This window comes from Oncorhynchus kisutch, linkage group LG4 (genome assembly GCF_002021735.2).
Source record: "Oncorhynchus kisutch isolate 150728-3 linkage group LG4, Okis_V2, whole genome shotgun sequence".
NCBI lineage: Eukaryota > Metazoa > Chordata > Actinopteri > Salmoniformes > Salmonidae > Oncorhynchus > Oncorhynchus kisutch.
This window is the reverse complement of record NC_034177.2, coordinates 27,191,959-27,211,923: the sequence shown is the minus strand read 5'-3', so window position 1 is coordinate 27,211,923 and position 19,965 is coordinate 27,191,959. Positions and strand designations below refer to the sequence as shown.

The 19,965-nt window shown below is 44.0% G+C and overlaps 1 protein-coding gene across 1 annotated transcript; it reads right to left on the bottom strand.

The window, feature by feature from the left end:
• Nucleotides 1–1,733: 1,733 nt before the first annotated feature.
• Nucleotides 1,734–19,837, bottom strand: LOC109888654 (cleavage and polyadenylation specificity factor subunit 5). The gene is made up of 7 exons (XM_020479819.2): nucleotides 19,232–19,837; nucleotides 18,703–18,903; nucleotides 18,454–18,517; nucleotides 17,787–17,876; nucleotides 14,651–14,726; nucleotides 9,534–9,648; nucleotides 1,734–9,398 (listed from the first exon to the last, which is right to left on the bottom strand). Exons 1-7 carry the CDS (start codon nucleotides 19,351–19,353, stop codon nucleotides 9,377–9,379), a joined length of 690 nt encoding a protein of 229 aa, XP_020335408.1. The 5' UTR covers nucleotides 19,354–19,837; the 3' UTR covers nucleotides 1,734–9,376.
• Between the last annotated feature and the right edge of the window lie 128 nt (nucleotides 19,838–19,965).

Sequence of the window (19,965 nt, the reverse complement as noted above, 5' to 3'; positions counted from 1 at the left end):
TCATTCCAAAATCCTGGGCATTATATGGAGTTGGTCCCCCCTTTGCTGCTATAACAGCCTCCACTATTCTGGGAAGGCTTACCACTAGATCTTGGAACATTGCTGAGGGGACTAGCTTCCATACAGCCACAAGAGCATTAGTGAGGTCAGGCAATTAATCCAATTAATCCAAAAGGTGTTCGATGGGGTTGGGGTCAAGGCTCTGTGTAGGCCAGTCAAGTTCTTCCACACCGATCTCGACAAACAATTTCTGTTTGGACCTCGCTTTGTGCATGGGGGCATTGTCATGCTGAAACAGGAACTTCCTCAAACTGTTGTTGGAAGCACAGAATCGTTGAGAAAGATTTCCTTTCACTGGAATTAAGGGGCCTAGCCCGGACAATGAAATACAGCCCCAGACCATTATTCCTCCTCCACCAAACTTTATAGTTGGCACTATGCAGAGGCAGGTAGCAGTCTCCTGGCATCCACCAAACCCAGATTTGTCTGTCAGACTGCCAGATGGTGAAACGTGATTCATCACTCCAGAGACATGTTTTCACTGCTCCAGAGTCCAATGGCGGTGAGCTTTACACCACTCTAGCTGATGCTTGGCATTGTACATGGTGATCTTAGGCTTGGGTGTGGCTGCTCGGGCCATGGAAACTCACTTCATGAAGCTCCCGACGAACAGTTTTTGTGCTGATGTTGCTTCCAGAAGCTGTTTGAAACTCAGTAGTGATTGTTGCAACCGAGGACAGACTATTTTTATGCGCTACGCGCTTCAGCACTTGGCGGTTCCGTTCTGTTAGCTTGTGTGGTCTACGTCGGGGCTGAGCCCTCGTTGCTCCTAGACATTTCCACTTCACAATAGCAGCATTTACAGTTAACCCGGGGCAGCTCTAGTTGAGCAGACATTTGATGACCTGACTTGTTGGAAAGGTGAAATCCTATGACGGTGCCACGTTGAAAGTCACTGAGCTAATTCAGTAAGGTTCTTCTACTGCCAATGTTTGTCTATGGAGATAGCATGGCTGTGTGCTCAATTTTATACACCTGTCAGCAACAGGTGTGGCTGAAATAGCCAAATCCACTAATTTGAAGGAGTGTCCACATACACTATATATACAAAAGTATCTGAACTTGTCCAATAGAAACTCTCGTTGGACTAATGATTACAGCCAAATCAGCTACATGCAGTCAAGAGTGTACAAGGTGGTATTGAATGCGTCACTGTCTGTCACTTTGATTACTCCAATTTCTCTCGACCCGTGCGCCAATGTTGTAAACTCTCAGCCATAGGCTAGGTTGTAGCAACCTTATGATGGGTATAGGGAAAAGTTGAGTATCATGTAGTAGCCTAAACCTATCGATGTTACATTGAGCTAGGGTGAATGGAATATGAATGACCATCATCGAATGCCACAGGAGGTCGTGGCAGGAGGTTGGGGAGCACTAACTAGTTAGTGGAATGGTATCAAACACATGGAGATGCCATTCCATTAACTCCGTTCCAGCTATTATAATGAGCTGTCCTCCCCTCAGCGGCCTCCACTCTCCAATATGCTGTAATAGAAATAAGGGAATGCTTAGAAAACATTTTTGGGCCTCCCTCATCTTAAACGGCACCGACCGCCATTGATACCCAATATATTTCAAACATTTCATTCCGCAGGTCAATGAGTTTTAATAAAAGGAAGGAAACACACTGTAAAATATACAGAAGGCACACAGCATTTCAAAGCTTCACAATGACTTTTTTTGTAGTAGTAGTTTATTCAAATTTTACAAGTAGGTCGTACTTGGCAGCTGAAAGCTGAATTGCAGTACACAGCACATACAAGTGAACAAATCTCTCGGCTCTGAAAAAGCAAAAAAAAACTCAATAAAAAATATGAATGTCATGAGTATAGGTCTGGACTACAAGGTTGAGTACTTCAAGCCTCAAACACATGGAACACAGTCAATAGCACAAGGATTGAGCAGAAGGAGGTGAAGGTGGTCTGTCTTTTGAGAGACCGAGAGCTATAAATGTCGAGACAAACCACACTGGCCTACATTTGACTAGCAATCACAAAATACTACACATCAAATAACCTTAGCGGACCGATATAGCAGTCTGTAGTGCAGACAACCAAAAAAACGGGTATTTATTTAGAACTCACTGCCTGGCGCAGGTGGGAAGACGCATGCGACAAGGACAAGTGCAGAAACCTACTGCCAGGCTCGTGGTGGCATAAGGCAGGGGAGGGGACTTTTTTTCAACATTAATGAGTTAAGGAAATTCATTGCAAAAACCACAATGTATCCTTACATACTTCTAATCATAAAAGATGTGTAAGTAATAACACTAATTTATAACACAAAAAAACAAACACACATGTATTCTGCCAAAGAACCTGTCTGATCATCACTTGCCCCGCACGAAGCTACTGCAATGCTCACACTAATCTGATGAGTTGAACTGCAATGGAGATCTGAAGTTGCATTTGTGAAGTTGGGTTGACTCTGATTCCTTGTCTTGATTATGCTTTGCCTTGATTCTGTGTCTTGATGGTATCATGGCGATGGAAAAGATGGCTGACGTTTGAAGTGCTCCCAACCAACTGTTTTTTTTTTCCTTCGGTTTTTTTTGCGTTGTTTGTCTTTTTTAAATCTTTAAAAAAAAACTTATTCTGTACATAATGTTGCTGCTACAGTCTCTTATGAATAACTTCTGGACATCAGAACAGCAATTACTCACCACGAACTGGCAGAAGCTTTTTTTTTCTCCCTTTAACGAGTCTGACAAGCCCGACGTGAAGGACATACTGCTTTCCCGGGAACAGGCCCAAATCCCTGTCATTTGTGTGAAGATAAGCCCAAGAAAAAGAGGACTGAGGTCAGACTGCCTTCTGAGAATTCGTAGGCGATCAAATAAACCCCCATTGCCTTCCGTTCTACTAGCAAACTTGCAATCATTGGAAAATAAAATCAAAGTTTTTAATGTCCCGTTGGTAGTTTAATCTATCTTATTATTCACGGAGTCTTGGCTGAACAACGACATTATCAACATACAGCTGGCTGGATATACGCTGTATCGGAAGGATAGAACAGTGGCGTCTGTTAAGATAAAGGGGGCGGACTATGTATATTTGTAAACAACAGCTGGTGCACGATAAGGAAGTCTCAAGGTTTTGCTCGCCTGAGGTAGAGTATCTCATGATAAGCTGTAGACCACACTATTTACCAAGAGTTTTCATATATATTCTTTGTAGCAGTCTATAAACCATCACAAACCGATGCTGGCACTAAGACCGCACTCAATGAGCTGTATTCCACCATAAGCAAACAGGAAAATGCTCATCCAAAGGCGCCGCTCCTAGTGGCTGGGGACTTTAATGCAGGGAAACTTAAATCCGTTTCACCAAATTTCTATCAGCATGTTAAATGTGCAACCAGAGGGAAAAAAAAAAAAACTCTAGACCACCTTTACTCCGCACACAGAAACAAATACAAAGCTCTCCATGACTCTCCATTTGGCAAATCGGACCATAATTCTATCCTCCTGATTCCTGCTTACAAGAAAAAATTAAAGCAGGAAGCACCAGTGACTCAGTCAATAAAATAAGTGGTCAGATGAAGCAGATGCTAAACTACAGGACCGTTTGCTAGCACAGACTGGAATATGTTCCAGGATTCTTCCAATGGCATTGAGGAGTACACCACATCAGTCACAGGCTTCATAAATAAGTGCCTTGATGACGTCGTCCCCACAGTGACCATACGTACATACCCCAACCAGAAGCCATGGATTACAGGCAACATCCGCACTGAGCTAAAGGCTAGCACTGCCGCTTTCAAGGAGCGGGACTCTAACCCAGAAGCTTATAAGAAATCCCGCTGTGCCCTCCGACGAACCATCAAACAGGCACAGCGTCAACAATGGACTAAGATCGAATCGTGCTACATAAGCTTCGACGCTAGTCAGATGTGGCAGGGCTTGCAAACTATTACAGACTACAAAGGGAAGCACAGCCGAGAGCTGCCCAGTGACATGAGCCGGATGAGCTAAACTACTTCCATGCTCGCTTTGAAGCAAATAACACTGAAACATGCATGAGAGCAACAGCTGTTCCGGACGACAGCCGGAGTGAGTAAGACCTTTAAAATAGGCCAACATTCACAAGGCCGCAGGGCCAGACAGATTACCAGGATGTGTACTGCGAGCATGCGCTGACCACCTGGCAAGTGTCTTCACTGACATTTTCAACCTCTCCCTGTCTGTAATACCAACATGTTTCAAGCAGACCACCATAGTCCCTGATCGGGCTGGGCGGTATACCGTATTTTACTATATATCGGTATTTATGCACGGACCGGTTTGGGTTTTACTTTACCTTCTATAACATTATTTGAATGTTTGGTTTGTTAAATGTGATACGCCATGTGAAACATCCATTTTTATAGCTTACTCCGCTATTTAAGTCATCCCTCTCGGCTCTCTCTCCATGCCACCTTCCACACAGACCTAGTCCCACCCAGTCACTCAAGGAGCACATTTGTTGTTGCTTGACCATGAGACACTTTCGTTCCGTCTGCATGGTCAATGCAGTACATGCAACAATGTTGATGATGATGTTGTTTCCACTTTGGTCTTAATATAAATCCACAAGCGTTCTATAATTACAATATTAGTTTGTGGTTTTTACATCTGCAAACAGCTAGTTTGTATTTTTTTTGCAAGTTTTGCTAAATCGTATTAGACACTAATGCTAATCACTAGTTAGCTAGCTAGCTAACTAACTAGCTAATAAAAGTACTGAGTCAGAGCAAACGTAGCTAGCTAATACAGCTTGATACCAGTACTGGTGGAGGTTTAAATCAGCATGTTGTGCAACAGTATAGGCGAAGCATGACTATGTTGGCTATATGAATAAAGATTTAATGTAGCCAAAGATTATAAGGTCCTCTAGGAAACACTGAAAATCACTTTGGTTCCTACCCTGTCACAATAACTCGCCCATGGCATTTTCATTCGTTGTCATGTCAAAGACTGTATTCAAAGTACCCACTATTATTATAACAAACATTCTATTTCCATGATTCCAAAAGTTCAAAAAAAGTGTTTTGATCTAAATTGCAATTGAAACATTTGGTAAAAAATAAGGCCTAATATTTTTGCCCATATCGTGGCAGTGTGGATCTGATATCAAATGACTGCAGGAAATGCAGAAATTGATGGAAATGCAGGAAATTATTTTTGGTTGAAGTTTAATTGAACCGTATAAAACAATCAGAATGGATAAAAACCCATTGAAATCATTTAGAATATGTGTTGCCACCCTAGGGTCACGTCAAATTAGAAAAATACCATATATATATATATATATATTTCTATATATATATTTCTATATATATGATATTTTGGCCATATCGCCCAGCTCTGGCCGCCCCCAGGTGGTAAGGGTAGGTAACAACACATCCGCCATGCTGATCTTCAACACAGGGGCCCCTCAGTGGTGTATGCTCAGTCCCCTCCTGCACTCCATGTTCACTCATGACTGCACTGCCAGGCACGACTCCAACACCATCATTAAGTTTGCCGATGACACAACAGTGGAAGGCCTGATCACCGATAACGACGAGACAGCCTATAGGAAGGTCGTCAGAGACCTGGCCGTGTGGTGCCAGGACAACAACCTCTCCCTCAAAACTTTTGGATATCAGAGCGGCGGTAACTCACAAGCATTACGACCAGCAATACGACTTTCCCGAATTGGATCCTTTGTTCGCACCCCCCAGGGCAATTGAACTTATTCCAGAGGCTGCTCCAAAACGCCGCCGACGGAGAAGAGGTATTCAGAGTGGACTTCTAGTCCGAGTCAGGAGGCGTGCACACTCTCCACCGCTTCGGAGTATATTACTCGCTAATGTTTAGTCTCTGGATAAAAAAGTAAAGGAGCTCAGGGCAAGGATCTCCTTCGAGAGAAACATTAGGGATTGTAACATACTCTGTTTCACGGAAACATGGCTCTCTCGGGATATACTATCCCCCTCCATTCAGCCATCTGGGTTCTCAGTACATCACGCAGACAGGAATAAAGACTTCTCTGGGAAGAAGAAAGGCGGGGGTGTATGTTTCATGATTAACCACTCATGGTGTGATTGTGATAACATACAGAAACTCAAGTCCTTTTGTTCACCCAACCTAGAATACCTCAATCAAATGCCGACCATATTACATCCAAAGAGAAGTCTCTGTACTGGACTTTATGCAAACTGGAAACCACATATCCCGAGGCTGCATTTATTGTAGCTGGGGATTTTTACAAAGAAAATTTTAGGAAAAGACTACCTTAGTTCTACCAACACATTGACTATAGTACTCGCCCTGGTAAAACATTGGACCACTGTTATTCAACTTTTCAAAATGCCTACAAGGCCCTCCCCCGCCCTCGCCCTCCCTTCAGCAAATCTACTGAAGACTCCATTTTGTTCCTCCCTTCCTATAGGCAGAAACTCAAACAGGAAGTATCCTCGCTAGGGTCTTTTCAACGCTGGTCTGACCAATCAGAATCCATGCTTCAAGATTGTTTTGATCACGAGGATTGGAAGATGTTCTGGGTAGCCTCAGAATAACATTTATGAATACACAGACACAGTGACTGAGGTCATCAGGATGTGTATAGGAGATGTATCCACTGTGACAATTATAACCTACCCTACCCAGAAACGGTGGCAGCAGTCACACAAAACTGAAAGTGTGAACCACCGCATTTAACCATGGCAAGGTGACGGAATATGGCCGAACAAAGTGTAGTTACTCCCTCCGTAAGGCAATCAAACAGGCAAAACGTCAGTACAGAGACAAAGTGGAGTTGCAATTCAACGGCTCAGACACGAGACGTATGTGGCAGTGTCTACAGACAATCACGGACAACAAAGGGAAAACCAGCCACGTCGTGGACACTGTCGTCTTGCTTTCCGGACAAGCAAAACACCTTCTTCGCCCGCTAACCTGCCACCAACGTGGCCCGCTACCAAGGACTGTGGGCTCTCCTCCTCCGTAGACAATGTAAGACATTTAAGCGTATTAACCCTCACAAGGTTACTGGCCCAGACGGCATCATTAGCCACGTCCTCCAGACCAGACCAGCTGGCTGGAGTGTTTACGGACATTTTCAATCTCTCCCTATCCCAGTCTGCTGTCCCCACTTGCATCAAGATGGCTACCATTGTTCCTGTACCCAAGAAAGCAAAGGTAACTGAACAAAATGACTATCGCCCCGTAGCACTCACTTCTGTCATCATAAAGTTCTTTGAGAAGCTTGTTAAGGATCATATCACCTCTACCTTGCCTGACACCCTAGACCCACTTCAATTCACTTACCCCCCTGATAGATCCACAGATGATGCAATCACCATCGCACTGCCCTATCCCATCTGCACTAGAGGAATACCTATGTAAGATTGCACATCACTAAGCTCGGACCCTGGGTCTGAACCCCACCCTGTGAAACTAGGTCCTGGACTTCCTGACAGGCTGCCCCCAAGTGGTGAAGGTAGGAAACACCTCCACTTCACTGATCCTCAACACTGGGGCCCCACAAGGGTTTGTGCACAGCCCCCTCCTGTATTCCCTGTTCACCCATGACTGCGTGGCCAAGTTTACAGACGACAACAGTAGTAGGCCTGATTACCAACAATGACGAGACAGCCTACAGGGAGGAGGTAAGGATACTGGGAGAGTGATACCAGGAAAATAACCTCTCACTCAACGTCAACAAAACAAAGGAGCGGATTGTGGTTTTCAGGAAACAGCACACCCCTATCCACATCGACGGGACAGCAGTGGAGAAGTGGAAAGCTTCAAGTTCCTCTGCGTACACATCACTGACTATCTGAAATGGTCCACCCACAGACAGTGTGGTGAAGGCGGCGCAACAGCGCCTCTTCAACCTCAGGAGGCTGAAGAAATTTGGCTTGGCCACTAAAACCCTCAGACTTTTACAGATGCACACTCGAGAGCATCCTATCGGGCTATATCACCGCCTGGTACGGCAACTCCTCCGCCCGCAACCGTAGGGCTTTCCAGAGGGTGGTGCGTTCTGCCCAACGCATCACTGGGGGCAAACTACCTGCCCTCCAGGACACCTACAGCACCCGATGTCACAAGAAGGCCAAAAAGAGCAAGGACATCAACCACCCGAGCCACTGCCTGTTCACCCCTCCATCATCCAGAAGGCGAGGTCAGTGCAGGTGCATTAGAGCTGGGACCGAGAGATTGAAAAACAGCTTCTCTCTTAAGGCCATCAGACTTAAATAGCCATCACTAGCCGGCTTCCACCCGGTTACGCAACCTGACACCTTAGACTTGGAATCACTGGCCACTTTAATGTTTACATACCGTTTACTCATCTCATATGCATATACTGTATTCTATTCAATGCCACTCTGACATCACTCAAACTAATGTTTATATTTCTTAATTGCATTCTTTTACTTTTGGATGTGTATTGTTGTGAATTGTTTTTAGATACTACTGCACTGTTATAGCTAGGAACACAAGCATTTCACTACACCTGCAATAACATCTGCTAAACATGTGTACATGACCAATAAAATGTGATTTGTTGGTGAAATATTTTATACTAATATAGAATGCTTTAACAGATTGTTTAACAAATATATGTTTTTAAAGATACAGGTCTAAATTATTGGCACCCCTGTTTTGAATACTCTAGCACCCTCCCCTTGCGAGGATAACAACAGTATTTTTATGAGATTTGAGAACATGTTGGGAGGGATCTTGGACCATTCCTCGATACAGAATCCTTGATATCCTTCTGCTCTTCTGAATGTCAACGAAAAGCATTCTATACACCACTATTGATGAAAATAGGAACATGCGTAGATAATTGGGAACAGACAAACAATTGCATTTAGTTTAGACTGGTGTGATAGCTACCCTACCATTGGTATTGAAACAGCAATATGGTCAGAGGGGAAACAGTTTCTTAGTTATGTTTTAAAGCCATCTTTAATTTAAAATAAAATAACTCCTTGGTAATTCCTTAAAAAGTAATGAAAGATGACAAAGTAGTATGTTAATGATTTTTTTTTAAAACAAGCACTGTTCTAAAAACAGTCAACTCCCATCTACAAACATAGAAAATCAATACTTGTGTGACTACAAAATGTTTCATGTCACAAAGTAATAGTTCTGTAAAGGTTGACACAGAAAGATGAATACATTCTCTTATTTTCTAAACATCCAGATCAATATTTAAATGTGTAGTATCACTGGGGACTCTGTTTTAAGAGAAGTGTAGTGAAATCCTGCTTGCCTATTCTCTTCTGCCCAGACTGAACTCACAGAGACAGTCCTTGTGTCGCCACATTCAAGTAGTAGGATTTAATTGTATATGAAGTTGAACCTGCAACACAAATAGAACTAATCTATAATGCACATTTGTCCATCTTTAAAATGCCAGTTGTACTCTGATTTGAGTCTTAGCAAATAAGCTATTTCATATTATGGTGAATATACAGCAGTATGGTGAATACCTTACCTACTCAGCAGTTGTGGGAGACTGGATATGATTGGCCCGTAGCCTGGGGCATTGTCATACAGCTCAAAGAGAGGGGCAGCCACCAGCTTATAGTTCTTGGGCACTGCAAACAGTGCTGGGAGACAGACAACCGGTCAATATCCACATCCACTCAGACACACCAACATAACTACACATCAAAATATGTTAACCTTCTTAAAGCTCTTATATACAGGTGATAACCACAGCGATCAACATCAATCAATTGATATGAACTGTCACATTTATTATTTATTTATTTACCTTTATTTAACCAGGTAGGCAATGTTGAGAACAAGTTCTCATTTACAATTGCGACCTGGCCAAGATAAAGCAAAGCAGTTCGACAGATAAAACGACACAGAGTTACACATGGAGTAAAAACAAACATACAGTCAATAATGCAGTATAAACAAGTCTATATACAATGTGAGCAAATGAGGTGAGAAGGGAGGTAAAGGCAAAAAAGGCCATGATGGCAAAGTAAATACAATATAGCAAGTAAAATACTGGAATGGTAGTTTTGCAATGGAAGAATGTGCAAAGTAGAAATAAAAATAATGGGGTGCAAAGGAGCAAAATAAATAAATAAATAAAAATTAAATACAGTTGGGAAAGAGGTAGTTGTTTGGGCTAAATTATAGGTGGGCTATGTACAGGTGCAGTAATCTGTGAGCTGCTCTGACAGTTGGTGCTTAAAGCTAGTGAGGGAGATAAGTGTTTCCAGTTTCAGAGATTTTTGTAGTTCGTTCCAGTCATTGGCAGCAGAGAACTGGAAGGAGAGGCGGCCAAAGAAAGAATTGGTTTTGGGGGTGACTAGAGAGATATACCTGCTGGAGCGTGTGCTACAGGTGGGAGATGCTATGGTGACCAGCGAGCTGAGATAAGGGGGGACTTTACCTAGCAGGGTCTTGTAGATGACATGGAGCCAGTGGGTTTGGCGACGAGTATGAAGCGAGGGCCAGCCAACGAGAGCGTACAGGTCGCAATGGTGGGTAGTATATGGGGCTTTGGTGATAAAACGGATTGCACTGTGATAGACTGCATCCAATTTGTTGAGTAGGGTATTGGAGGCTATTTTGTAAATGACATCGCCAAAGTCGAGGATTGGTAGGATGGTCAGTTTTACAAGGGTATGTTTGGCAGCATGAGTGAAGGATGCTTTGTTGCGAAATAGGAAGCCAATTCTAGATTTAACTTTGGATTGGAGATGTTTGATATGGGTCTGGAAGGAGAGTTTACAGTCTAACCAGACACCTAAGTATTTGTAGTTGTCCACGTATTCTAAGTCAGAGCCGTCCAGAGTAGTGATGTTGGACAGGCGGGTAGGTGCAGGTAGCGATCGGTTGAAGAGCATGCATTTAGTTTTACTTGTATTTAAGAGCAATTGGAGGCCACGGAAGGAGAGTTGTATGGCATTGAAGCTTGCCTGGAGGGTTGTTAACACAGTGTCCAAAGAAGGGCCGGAAGTATACAGAATGGTGTCGTCTGCATAGAGGTGGATCAGGGACTCACCAGCAGCAAGAGCGACCTCATTGATGTATACAGAGAAGAGAGTCGGTCCAAGAATTGAACCCTGTGGCACCCCCATAGAGACTGCCAGAGGTCCGGACAGCAGACCCTCCGATTTGACACACTGAACTCTATCAGAGAAGTAGTTGGTGAACCAGGCGAGGCAATCATTTGAGAAACCAAGGCTGTCGAGTCTGCCGATGAGGATATGGTGATTGACAGAGTCGAAAGCCTTGGCCAGATCAATGAATACGGCTGCACAGTAATGTTTCTTATCGATGGCGGTTAAGATATCGTTTAGGACCTTGAGCGTGGCTGAGGTGCACCCATGACCAGCTCTGAAACCGGATTGCATAGCAGAGAAGGTATGGTGAGATTCGAAATGGTCGGTAATCTGTTTGTTGACTTGGCTTTCGAAGACCTTAGAAAGGCACGGTAGGATAGATATAAGTCTGTAGCAGTTTGGGTCAAGAGTGTCCCCCCCTTTGAAGAGGGGGATGACCGCAGCTGCTTTCCAATCTTTGGGAATCTCAGACGACACGAAAGAGAGGTTGAACAGGCTAGTAATAGGGGTGGCAACAATTTCGGCAGATAATTTTAGAAAGAAAGGGTCCAGATTGTCTAGCCCGGCTGATTTGTAGGGGTCCAGATTTTGCAGCTCTTTCAGAACATCAGCTGAATGGATTTGGGAGAAGGAGAAATGGGGAAGGCTTGGGCGAGTTGCTGTTGGGGGTGCAGTGCTGTTGTCCGGGGTAGGAGTAGCCAGGTGGAAAGCATGGCCAGCCGTAGAAAAATGCTTATTGAAATTCTCAATTATGGTGGATTTATCAGTGGTGACAGTGTTTCCTATCTTCAGTGCAGTGGGCAGCTGGGAGGAGGTGTTCTTATTCTCCATGGACCTTACAGTGTCCCAGAACTTTTTTGAGTTAGTGTTGCAGGAAGCAAATGTCTGCTTGAAAAAGCTAGCCTTGGCTTTTCTAACTGCCTGTGTATAATGATTTCTAGCTTCCCTGAACAGCTGCATATCACGGGGGCTGTTCGATGCTAATGCAGAACGCCATAGGATGTTTTTGTGTTGGTTAAGGGCAGTCAGGTCTGGGGAGAACCAAGGGCTATATCTGTTCCTGGTTCTAAATTTCTTAAATGGGGCATGTTTATTTAAGATGGTTAGGAAGGCATTTTTTTTTAAATATCCAGGCATCCTCTACTGACGGGATGAGATCAATATCCTTCCAGGATACCCCGGCCAGGTCGATTAGAAAGGCCTGCTCGCAGAAGTGTTTCAGGGAGCGTTTTACAGTGATGAGTGGAGGTCGGTTGACCGCTGACCCATTACGGATGCAGGCAATGAGGCAGTGATCGCTGAGATCTTGGTTGAAGACAGCAGAGGTGTATTTAGAGGGGAAGTTGGTTAGGATGATATCTATGAGGGTGCCCGTGTTTAAGGTTTTGGGGAGGTACCTGGTAGGTTCATTGATTATTTGTGTGAGATTGAGGGCATCAAGTTTAGATTGTAGGATGGCTGGGGTGTTAAGCATGTTCCAGTTTAGGTCGCCTAGCAGCACGAACTCTGAAGATAGATGGGGGGCAATCAGTTCACATATGGTGTCCAGAGCACAGCTGGGGGCAGAGGGTGGTCTATAGCAGGCGGCAACGGTGAGAGACTTGTTTTTAGAGAGGTGGATTTTTAAAAGTAGAAGTTCAAATTGTTTGGGTACAGACCTGGATAGTAGGACAGAACTCTGCAGGCTATCTTTGCAGTAGATTGCAACACCGCCCCCTTTGGCAGTTCTATCTTGTCTGAAAATGTTGTAGTTTGGAATTTTTGGTGGTCTTCCTAAGCCAGGATTCAGACACAGCTAGAACATCCGGGTTGGCAGAGTGTGCTAAAGCAGTGAATAGAACAAACTTAGGGAGGAGGCTTCTAATGTTAACATGCATGAAACCAAGGCTATTACGGTTACAGAAGTCGTCAAAAGAGAGCGCCTGGGGAATAGGAGTGGAGCTAGGCACTGCAGGGCCTGGATTCACCTCTACATCGCCAGAGGAACATAGGAGGAGTAGAATAAGGGTACGGCTAAAAGCTATGAGAATTGGTCGTCTAGAACGTCTGGAACATAGAGTAAAAGGAGGTTTCTGGGGGCGATAAAATAGCATCAAGGTATAATGTACAGACAAATGTATGGTAGGATGTGAATACAGTGGAGGTAAACCTAGGTATTGAGTGATGAAGAGAGAGATATTGTCTCTAGAAACATCGTTGAAACCAGGAGATGTCATTGCATGTGTGGGTGGTGGAACTAATAGGTTGGATAAGGTATAGTGAGCAGGACTAGAGGCTCTACAGTGAAATAAGCCAATAAACACTAACCAGAACAGAAATGGACAAGACATATTGACATTAAGGAGAGGCATGCTTAGTCGAGTGATCAAAAGGGTCCGGTGAGTGGAGAGATTGGTTGGTGATTTAGACAGCTAGCCAGGGCATCGGTAGCAAGCTAGCATAGGATGGAGGTCTGTTGTTAGCCACCTCCTGCGCTCCGTCAGTAGATTAGTGGGGTTCCGTGTGGTAGAGGGGATCAATCCAAATCACACAACAACAAAAATAAAAACAATAGATATAGTTATAGAGGCCCAAGAAGAAAACATAATAATAATAAAATAAAATAAATATTTAAAAAAAATAATAAATAAATAAAAATAATAATAATAATAATAATAATAATAATAATAATAATAATAATAATAATAATAATACAAAAAATATTTAAAAAATTGTCCGATTGTCTATTCAGATAGCAGCCGGTAAGACAGCTAACGGTTAGCAGGCCGCAGATGGGCGTTCAGGTAACGTCGCGACGGAGGAGCCAGCCGAATAACTCCTTCGGGTAGATAACGTCGGCAGTCCAGTTGTGAAGGCCCGGTGGGGCTCCGCGAAGGCAGCAAAACGGGTCCGGATAGGCGACTGCAGCCCAGGTGCGATTGATGGAACTCAGGAGTGATTGACGGAGCTTGCTAGCTCCGGAACAATTGATGTTTGCTCCGGAATCGACGAAGGCCGATAGTCACACGGATAGCAGCTAGCTAGCTGTGAGATCCGGGCATGAATGTCCAGAGAGCAGTCGAAATCCAGGGACATGGAGAGAAAAATTGGTCCGGTATGCTCCGCTCCGAGCCGCGCTGCGCCGTACAGAACTGGCGATAGACTTTCGAGCCAAAGGATAGCCGATGACCACAAACCGTGGTTAGCTGAACACCAACGACTTGCCAGTAAAGGAGCCAACTAGCTTCTGAACTAGCTTCTGGATTAGCTACTGGCTAGTTTCAGGCCAGCCTCCTGGAGTTTCTGGATAGCTTCTTGGAGGATTACAGATCTGAGGTAAATAATACTTTTTTATAAATATACATTGGTGAGGCGGGTTGCAGGAGAGTGTTTTGAAGATGAGTTGATGGAAAATAAAAATAAAATGTATGTGAAAAAGTTGTAAATATATATATATATATACAGGACACGACAAGACGAGGACAAAAGACGTCTGAACTGCTATGCCACCTTGGAGAAGAACATCACAGGCTGGTCAACTTACCTTTTTCCTGCAACTGAACCAAAAATAGCTTCTTGTGCTCTTTGGGTTTGGTAATGTGTGCTGGGATGTAGGGGTACTGTAGATAAAACAGAAAACCCTAACTTAATGGATTCTCATGACATGGGTTTTGAAGTCCAGTGCCTTTGGAAAGTATTCAAACCCCTTGACTTTTTCCACATTTCGTTAGGTTACAGCCTTATTCAAAACTTTATTAACCCCCCCCACCCCAAAATCAGTTTACACACAATACCCCATAATGACAAAGCAAAAATAAACAGAAATATTCACACCCTTTACTCAGTACTTTATTGAAGTACCTTTGTCAGCAATTAGAGCCTCAAGTCTTGTTGGGTATGACTCCACAAGCTTGGCACACCTGTATTTGGGGAATTTCTCCCATTCTTCTCTGCAGTTCCTTTCAAGCTCTGTCAGGTTGGATGGGGAGTGTTGCTGCACAGCTATTTTCAGGTCGCACCAGAGATGTTCGATCAGGTTCAAATCCGGAGGACATTCAAAGACTTGTCCCGAAGTCACTCCTGCGTTGTCTTGGCTGTGTGCTTAGGGTTGTTGTCCTGTTGGAAGGTGAAAGGTCCTGAGCGCTCTGGACCAGGTTTTCTTTAAGTTTTTATTGAAGACTCATCTCTTCAGTAGGTCCTATGATTGAGTGTAGTCTGGCCCAGGAGTGTGAAGGTGAACGGAAAGGCACTGGAGCAACAAACCGTACTTGCTGTCTCTGTCTGGCCAGTTCCCCTCTCTCCACTGGGAATCTCTGCCTTAGTGGTGCTCTTCCATGCCGTCCCTAGGAGGGGTGTCACTTGAGTGGGTTGAGTCACTGACGTGATCTCCCTGTCTGTGTTGGCGTCCCCCCTTGGGTTGTGCTGTGGCGGAGATCTTTGTGGGCTATACTTCAACTTACCATCCTGAGACGAGGCCGGTGGTTGAAGATATCCCTCTAGTGGTGTGGGAGCTGTGCTTTGGCAAAGTGGGTGGGGTTATATCCTTCCTGTTTGGCCCTGTCCGGGAGTATCGTTGGATAGGGCCACAGTGTCTCCCGATCCCTCCTGTCTCAGCCTCCAGTATTTATGCTGCAGTAGTTTGTGTGTCGGGGGGCTAGGGTCAGTCTCTTATATCTGGAGTACTTCTGTCTTATCTGGTGTCCTGTGTGAAATGAAGTATGTTTTCTCTAATTCTCTCCCTTTCTCTCCCTCTTGGAGGACCTGAGCCCTAGGACCATACCTCAGGACTACCTGGCCTTATGACTCCTTGCTGTCCCCAGTCCACCTGGCCGTGCTGCCGCTCCAGTTTCAACTGTTCTGCCTGTGGCTATGGAACCCTGACCTGTTCACCGGACGTGCTACCTGTCCCAGACGTGCTGTTTTCAACTCTCTAGAGACAGTAGGAGCGGTAGAGATACTCTGAATGATCGACTATGAAAAACCAACTGAGGTGCAGACCTGTTGCATCCTCGACAACCACTGTGATTATGATTATTTGACCCTGCTGGTCATCTATGAACATTTAAACATCTTGGCCATGTTCTGTTATAATTTCCACCCGGCACAGCCAGAAGAGGACTGGCCACCCCTCATAGCCTGGTTCCTCTCTAGGTTTCGGCTAGTTTTTCCTAGCCACCGTGCTTCTATACCTGCATTGCTTGCAGTTTGGGGTTTTATGCTGTGTTTCTGTACAGCACTTTGAGATATCAGCTGATGTAAGAAGGGCTTTATAAATCAATTTGATTTCGTCAAGGATCTCGCTGTACTCCGTTCATCTTTGCCTCGATCCTGACTAGTCTCCCAGTCCTTGCCGCTGAAAAACATACCCACAGCTTCACGGTAGGGATGGTGCCAGGTTTCCTCCTGACATGACACTCGGCATTCAGGCCAAAGAGTTGAATCTTGGTTTCATCAGACCAGAGAATCTTGTTTCTCATGGTCTGAAAGTCTTTAGGTGCCTTTTGGAAAACTCCAAGCAGACTGTCATTTTCCTTTTACTGTGGCTTCCGTCTGGCCACTACCTTAAAAGACTGATAGGGGGAGTGCTGCAGAAATGGTTGTCCTTCTGGAAGGTTCTCCCACTTCCACAGAAGAACTCCAAAGCTCTGTCAGAGTGACCATCGGGTTCTTGGTCACCTCCCTGACCAAGGCCCTTCTACCCCGATTGCACAGTTTGGCCAGGCAGCAAGCTCTAGGAAGAGTCTTGGTGGTTCCAAACTTCTTCCATTTGGATCATGTCCAATCAATTGAATGTACCACAGGTGGACTCCAATCAAGTTGAAGAAACATCTCAAGGATGATCAATGGAAACAGGATGCACCGGAGCTCAATTTCAAGTCTCATAGCAAAGGGTCTGAATACTTATGTAAATATGTATTTTTGTCATATTTTTTGTCATATTTTTTTTTATTTGCTAGGATTTTTCTTTTTCTTAATACATTTTAGAATAAGGCTGTAACGTAGCAAAATGTGGGAAAAGTAAAGGGATCTGAATACTTTCAGAAGGCACTGTATTCAAATTCAAAAGGCAAGCATAAGTGTGAAAGCCAATGAAAAATAAAGAGACCTGGGACAGGTCATGTGACTCATCTGAGAACTATAGTATGAACCATGGGTTCTTTAAGGGGTCCCTGCATACTTCCCTTCCAAAACAGTTTGTGCATATATTATGACAACATTGTGACGTTTTTGTTTGTTTTAACCTTCAGCAAGGTTTTTTTGGGCTGTTGGTGCACACATTTTTGGGGGTAAGCCGAAGTCGGTAACCCCTTCGTCGGTAATTGGTCAACAGTAGGGATTCTTTAGTGTTTGTTGTCATTCAACGAGTGGCTAATCATTTTCATGCACATTTTTCCACTTGAGAAATATGGCACCAAACATCTTTGATGTAAAATTGTACAACTAAGATATCCTCAGCCAAAACATCAAAGTTAATGACAGATTTCCTGAGTTAACATATTAATTCTTTCTATTTTGAGGTATACTGGCTACGGCATCTCAAGATGGACAAAGTACCATTGCAGCTTTTTTCTAGTTTTAAGGGAGTATGCGAGCACACTCGCTTGGTCCGCCTAGCCAGCCGAACCATGCTGAGGCCTTTCACGTAACAGGACAGGAAGGATAACTCCTTGGTAACCCACCTGTGGGGGCTCAAAGTTGGGTCTCCACCAGTTTCCAATAGAGTCATCGATCACCCAGTCCTGCTTCACTCCATCCTGACGCCCCAGGATCTGGACACGGATGTGGGGAAAACACATGTTTAACTAATATCAAAACTAAAATCAAGTTTCAGTCTCTGACAACTATGCATGCTATGTCAGAAAATTATTATCCAGTAGACAAGCAAATGGGAAGTCTAGGTAGTCATGGTATGGTTAACCAGCTCAAATGAAACTGAAATAATCAGCTGCTCCATCTGCCCTGGAATCCAACACTCGTAGTTTTACTGTGTGGGGGATTTTTTTAAATCAAATTCTGATCAATGTTACCCTTCAATAGTGCTCAACATGAGACATTTTGAAAAATACGTAACCCTTTACCTAGAATGGTCTGCAGCGTGATGTCAAAGTGGTTCTATTGTCCATGTTGCCAGTGATAAGCCACTTCCAACTTGTCAGAGCTGACCAATTGTTTCCAACCTCTATGCCACTCCCAGTTTTCCACCAAAGTAAATGGAATGGTTTTGATGTCACTAAGCAAACCTTTCCAGATGATCAGGTCACGTTTCATGATAATAATCTGAATGAAGACCATGTCAGGTCACGTTTCATGATACTATTCTGAATGAAGACCATGTAGCCTGCCTACCTCTGTCATCAATCGCTTCAGTCCATCCACTTCGTCCTCCCCTGCATTCAATTCTCCACCAGGACTGCACACAATTACGTTTCAAAAATACAGTTGGGGCACTTTTTGTTGACTTAAAAAAAAAAATGACTATATGCTCCTGCCAGTTACAGAAGTGTCAAGCTTTTCCTTGTAAATGCTTAGTTGCTTACACATTAGTAACTGACACCATGCAACATTGTTGCAGAGGTGGGATGAGAACCAACTCACAGTTTGAAAAAGGTTGTCCCCAACTGCAGCAGTAGAACGTGTGGTAGCCGGTGCTCGTGTACGATCAGAACACCCTCCACTGCCCGCCTCATGCCTACTTTTTCGAACTCCTCGCGCATCCTCTGGAACCGAGCCGCTACCGAGCTATCCTTCTCGTAGAGAGGTTCCTTTGTGCCAAACGTGTAATTCGTGAGGGGATATCTGCGAGGGCCAATCCCAATAAAATGTTAGCAGCTTAGTTAGGTAAACTCTTAATGTGTTTGCATGCTATGTAACTAACTAGCTACGTAAGTGTGTGTATTGTACAATAATTAGGCTTTACTCCACAAGTAGGGAATGTTTTTTGTGTTTGCAACATGCAAGAGCACTGTGCGTCGTAACGAGCTAGGTGGGCCTGTTTGTTTAGCCTACTACATCACATATTCAGAAACACTATAGCTAACTAGTTAAAAACCCAAAACCGAAAATGAAATTCCGCTATCTAGTTAGACAGTTAAATAACAAGTGCACTTCATTGCTAGCGACGTACAAGTTGATGGTTCTCTCCAGCGTGACAGGTTTGGAAGGCGGGCTGATGTATTTGTTTTCGAACTGGTTCAGTCCACGGCGTGGCCAACCGGTTGAAGGTCGGTTGGGAGGTACAACCGACATCGTTCCACCAAATAAGCAGGATATGTCAAAATCAAAAACACGAATGAAGAGAAAACATTAGATAACTGATCCAAAATTAAGCACACTACTCTCCGCAAAAAAAAAGTATTTCCGGTGTTTTCCCCCTTCGCGTGAACACGCACGCACTCAATTATTTATTGCGACTACCTTGGTAGTTAAGATTTCTGATCACGTTAGGCTGCGTTTCTTTTTATATATCGGTTTGATCGCGGGGGAGGCACTAGTATTGTCTGCAGTTTTAAGTGTGGATATGTGTTTCAAGTGTATTAGTCTATAAATAAGTCTCTGCCAAAATTCGTCATCTTTTCCATGTCATATTCGACTAGTAGTTCTGAAATGTTTATTGCTTGCCTACATTTTACTCCCTCTATGTTTAATATAACACACATACATAAATTATTAATTTCGGTTGACTATCCTGACGAGAAGTTTGTTCTATAGAAAGTATTTGACTCTGATGTGTGACGCAAAATTAAGGAAATTGGGGGGGTGGGGGGGGGTTCGGCAAGGCAAATTTCTTGCCTTTCGAACCTCCCCCTCCCTTCTACCTTGGGATTGCAAGGCCTGGCACACATCGGAATAATTTTGGTA

What these genes read in the sequence shown, in the direction of transcription:
- LOC109888654 (XM_020479819.2), bottom strand. Translation starts at nt 19,353, where the DNA reads ATGTCGGTTGTACCTCCCAACCGACCTTCAACCGGTTGGCCACGCCGT. An exon ending in CCAACTTTGAGCCCCCACAG is followed by an intron (nt 14,727 to 17,786) that starts GTGGGTTACCAA and finishes TTTTATCTACAG; the next exon opens with TACCCCTACATCCCAGCACA. An exon ending in CTCCCACAACTGCTGAGTAG is followed by an intron (nt 9,399 to 9,533) that starts GTAAGGTATTCA and finishes TTTGTGTTGCAG; the next exon opens with GTTCAACTTCATATACAATT.